The sequence below is a fragment of the Nicotiana attenuata genome, unplaced genomic scaffold, assembly GCF_001879085.1.
Source record: "Nicotiana attenuata strain UT unplaced genomic scaffold, NIATTr2, whole genome shotgun sequence".
In the NCBI taxonomy this organism is placed as follows: Eukaryota; Viridiplantae; Streptophyta; class Magnoliopsida; order Solanales; family Solanaceae; genus Nicotiana; species Nicotiana attenuata.
In genome coordinates, this window is record NW_017670541.1 from 41246 (window position 1) to 45341 (window position 4096).

Here is a 4096-nt window from a genome sequence, read left to right on the forward strand (position 1 = left end):
GGGGGGTCCAATCCAATTAAAAGAACTAGAAGATGATACAGAACTCCAATATTTGAAGTTTGAATACCTCATCAAAAAGAACTCTGTAAGCATTCAAATCGTGATATATTTTTCTGTTCTCAGCATTGCAATGATCCAGAACCTGTGCAATATGGTATGCAACTCTGACTCGCATCTCCCAAGGCAAGGGCTGTTTTTCCCCTGCAGCACAAGAGCCAAAACTCATGCAATGATCATAGAGAAACCTGAAATGCTAGTTGTAGTGCAGTTACGCATAAATGGTCGTTCTTGATGAATATAGCATTGGTGTCCCGTATATATAGCTATGTACATTGTAAATGGGTGATTAAATGCGTATAAAGGATTCAAGAATAAGAAATTAGTCTTTACGTATTCTTTTACACATTTTCTTGAACTCTTATCCTTCTCTGAACCTTGACTTATGCATCTAGCCAGAAAAGAAAAAAAAAAGACGCAAGATGCTGGCCAGCTTTATCATAACATAAGAGAAGCGGAACACTCAAGCTCAGACATCACATGATTCCTAATAGGAATGCACAGGTTCGCAACTGGACTTTTCTCTGACTATTTCTTGCACAGTATGAGAGTATTATGAGAAGCTATGCATTACCAACAAAGCCAAAGAGACGAAAATATCAACACCGTGTATTATTTCAGCAACTGTCACGTCTGTATGAGGTTTGGTTACTTTCTATGAGTGCTGTGAATAAACCAGCATTACCAGGCAACTTGGTATGATTGTGTGACCTAAATCAAGAAGCCACGCCACAGAGGAGATCCCAAGCGCCACCAGCAGATTGTGTGTTACGGCATGGGCGCAGGTATATCGTACAAAATATTTCAGTGATGATTTTCTTTTTTGAAAAGGTAAGGTGATGAATTAATGCTACCTTATAGTAATTATGTAATTTCCTAATGAGAAATCCCTTGATTACAGGGATTTCCATTCTTAATCAGCTACATATCATCCCTTTCACATTATCTAACAATAACGCAGCAATTTTCAACATGTATCTAACGTGTTCAACAAATTGGCCAGGAGATAATATGCTCTGGTTAAACATGGCTTAGAAAATCATTGACCCAACCGGAACAGCTAAGCTAAGCATTTGTTGCCTAGTATAAGAATGAATTCGACTAAGAATTCCACTAGCCTCTAATCAACTTCATATGATTGATCTCCAAAGCCAAAGTAGATGCTTCAAATCTCTATCCTCTGACCTCGTGTCTTAGTACGACATATAATGTGTGTGCAAGTAATTAAGGTTTTGAAAAGGAAATGCTTCACTTCAAAATTGAAACAGCTGATGCAGCATATGCTTGAGTAGGCGGAATTAGCACGCATTCAGCTTCCATCATCAACAGAGAATTATGTAAAAGCATAATACCGTGTTTCAATGGGAAGTTTCAGCTAAACCATTGCACTTATCAATGTCAGCGAAATGCCAAGGGAAGGTTAACTATGAATGGCACGATCTCTTCAGAATTAAGAGATAGAAGAAAACACATAGCAATTGGAAGACAATAATTATGTAGAAAATGTGATCCCTCGCTGTTCAACCATATATATGTTTCAAAAAATGCAAAAGGCAAAACCATACAGTGAAAGAGATGCTTTGAGAGTGTATCATTAGGCATGTACTCTGCCACCAAAAGTCTTTCATCTCCCTCAGCACAGCAACCAATTAGATTGACCAATCTCTTATGTCTGACCTTACCCACTCCAGCAGCCTCTGCCTGCGATGTACCACTAGGAATTAGATTTTTCTATGAAGACCAATATTATTAAAGTAAACGGCATAAATCCATCTGGGAGCTGATGGAACAGCAAAGCTGACATTGCAACTTTGAGTTCTAACAATAAGTCAACAAGTAAGCAAACAACAACTACTACTAAAATACAGAAGCCTTAAAGACCTAAAATTTTCTAATCTTCAACAATAAAGAGCAAGCGGTTCACCACAAACTGATGAGGATCAGGCCATGACTGCTTTGAGAAGCGCTTAATGGCAACAAGCCGGTTGCTTCGAAGCTTCCCTCTGTAGACAATATTGGGTGCTTTCTCACCACTTTCAGAAACTATCAATTCACTGCTAAACCCATTCGTTGCAGCTCGGAGATCCGCAAGACCAAATTCCTTGAACGCTGGCACTTTATCTTGGTCCACTTGATCCCCATTAGCTTCATCAACAACAGAATGAGTTTAAGAAATTATTTACACATAAAAATGTAGTTAACTCAATTTTAAAGCATTAATTGATAACTTAGAATAAATTATAAGTAACCTCCTATAACAGCGCAAATTTCATTGACTACATTGTCAATGTATATAACTTAAATCCTATGGACAAATGCAATAAATTAACCAGAAAGAGAGAGAAAAATGATACCAAGATCTATCTCTTTAGGAGCTTCTTCGATGGTGGACTTAATATTGGCAGTTTTGGACTGGAAACAGCCCATTTATATCTGCTTGCATAGACAACTAACACTCACTAAAATCCGTCGCTATATATAGCTATGGAATATGAGAGGCAAAGTTGGGATGAATGGATAGGTGATGAGGGACAGCAAAGCGGGGGAAAAGTAGCTAGAGCTAATGATTGGTGAAGTGAGTTAGAAAGGTGAGAACAAGAAAGGGAAGAGGAAAAAGCAGGGCCGAGAAAGTGGGTTGAGTCACATGATAAGTCAATGATGAGCACGTGAAGAGAGAGAAGAGTTAGAGAGAGAATTACGGTTTGCAACAGTGCTCAGTGTTCAGACTTCAGTGTGTTGCTTTTTCATGCGGGGCTGCTGCAAGGCTTGTGACCCGTGCAGAGATACGTTTTCCTTGGTCATAAAGGAAATCAATTGGCCTTGAAAATTTTCGGTGCCTTTTGTTTTATTTATTACTACTATTTAAAATTTATATTAAAAAATTGTCTCAATTGTCATTATTGTTATAAATATATTATATTATGAATATTCATTTAGTACTCCGTTGTAAATAAACTTCCTGAAGAAGCTTATCCATATGGGACTCTGCCGTAAATATGTTTATCTATTTGGTACTCTATTGGAAATAAGCCTCCTGAAGAAGCTTATCACTTCGGTACCCGGTTATGGATAAATATTACCCCCGGTAGAAGATTATCCATACCGGGTATAATAAGCTTATCCTTTCGATACTCCGTTATGGATAAACATTACCCCCGGTAGAAGATTATCTATGCCTAGTACAATGAGCTTATCCTTTCAGTACTCCGTTATGGATAAACATTACTCTGAGTAGAAGATTATCTATACCTGGTACAATAAGCTTATCCTTTCAGTACTCCGTTATGGATAAACATTACCCCCAGTAGAAGATTATCTATGCCTAGTACAATGAGCTTATCCTTTCAGTACTCCGTTATGGATAAACATTACTCTGAGTAGAAGATTATCCATATCTTGTATAGTAACAGCTTACACAACAGCTTGCAGTAGCAGCTTCCTTTCTTCTATAAGTAAGAGAGATTTCAGTTCATTATGTACATCAAATTTGAAGTTGAATAATATATCAGTTTCTCTCTATACTTGTCTTTACTTTATAGTCTTTATTTTATAACACGTTATCAGCACGAGGCTCTGCCATCTCGAGCAAATACTTTGAAAGTATCTGAGGTACGAACTTTCTTTTTTCTAAATAATGTCAAATCTTTCTAAACTTGAATTTATAGCCCTGGAAATATCGGGCAAAAGCTACATGTCTTGGGTGCTTGATGCTGAAATTCATTTTGATGCGATGGGTCTGGCAGACACCATCAAGAATAAAAATCAGGCATCAAACCAAGACCATGCCAAAGCAATGATATTCCTATGCCATCACCTTGATGAGGGCCTGAAAAGGGAATATCTCACTATTAAAGATCCAGTCATACTGTGGAATAATTTGAAAGATAGATATGACCACCTGAAGATGGTCGTTCTTCCACAGGCACGTTATGACTGGACTCATCTAAGGCTACAAGATTTTAAATCTATCAGTGAGTATAATTCTGCTATGTTCAGAATTATTTTCCAATTGAAATTATGTGGTGATAATATTATTGAT

The 4096-nt window shown here is 37.5% G+C and overlaps 1 protein-coding gene across 1 annotated transcript in view; it reads right to left on the minus strand.

Annotated features, from left to right (window-relative positions):
• Positions 1-2774, minus strand: part of LOC109240735 (probable serine/threonine-protein kinase At4g35230) — an 11778-nt gene extending 9004 nt beyond the window's left edge. Inside the window, exons 1-4 of the mRNA XM_019407403.1 lie at positions 2412-2774; positions 1982-2202; positions 1623-1758; positions 68-201 (exon numbers count right to left, since the gene is read on the minus strand). Of these exons, the coding sequence (XP_019262948.1) occupies positions 68-201; positions 1623-1758; positions 1982-2202; positions 2412-2484 (564 nt within the window). The 5' untranslated portion in view covers positions 2485-2774. The remainder of the gene's footprint in view (positions 1-67; positions 202-1622; positions 1759-1981; positions 2203-2411) is intronic.
• Positions 2775-4096: the final 1322 nt, after the last annotated feature.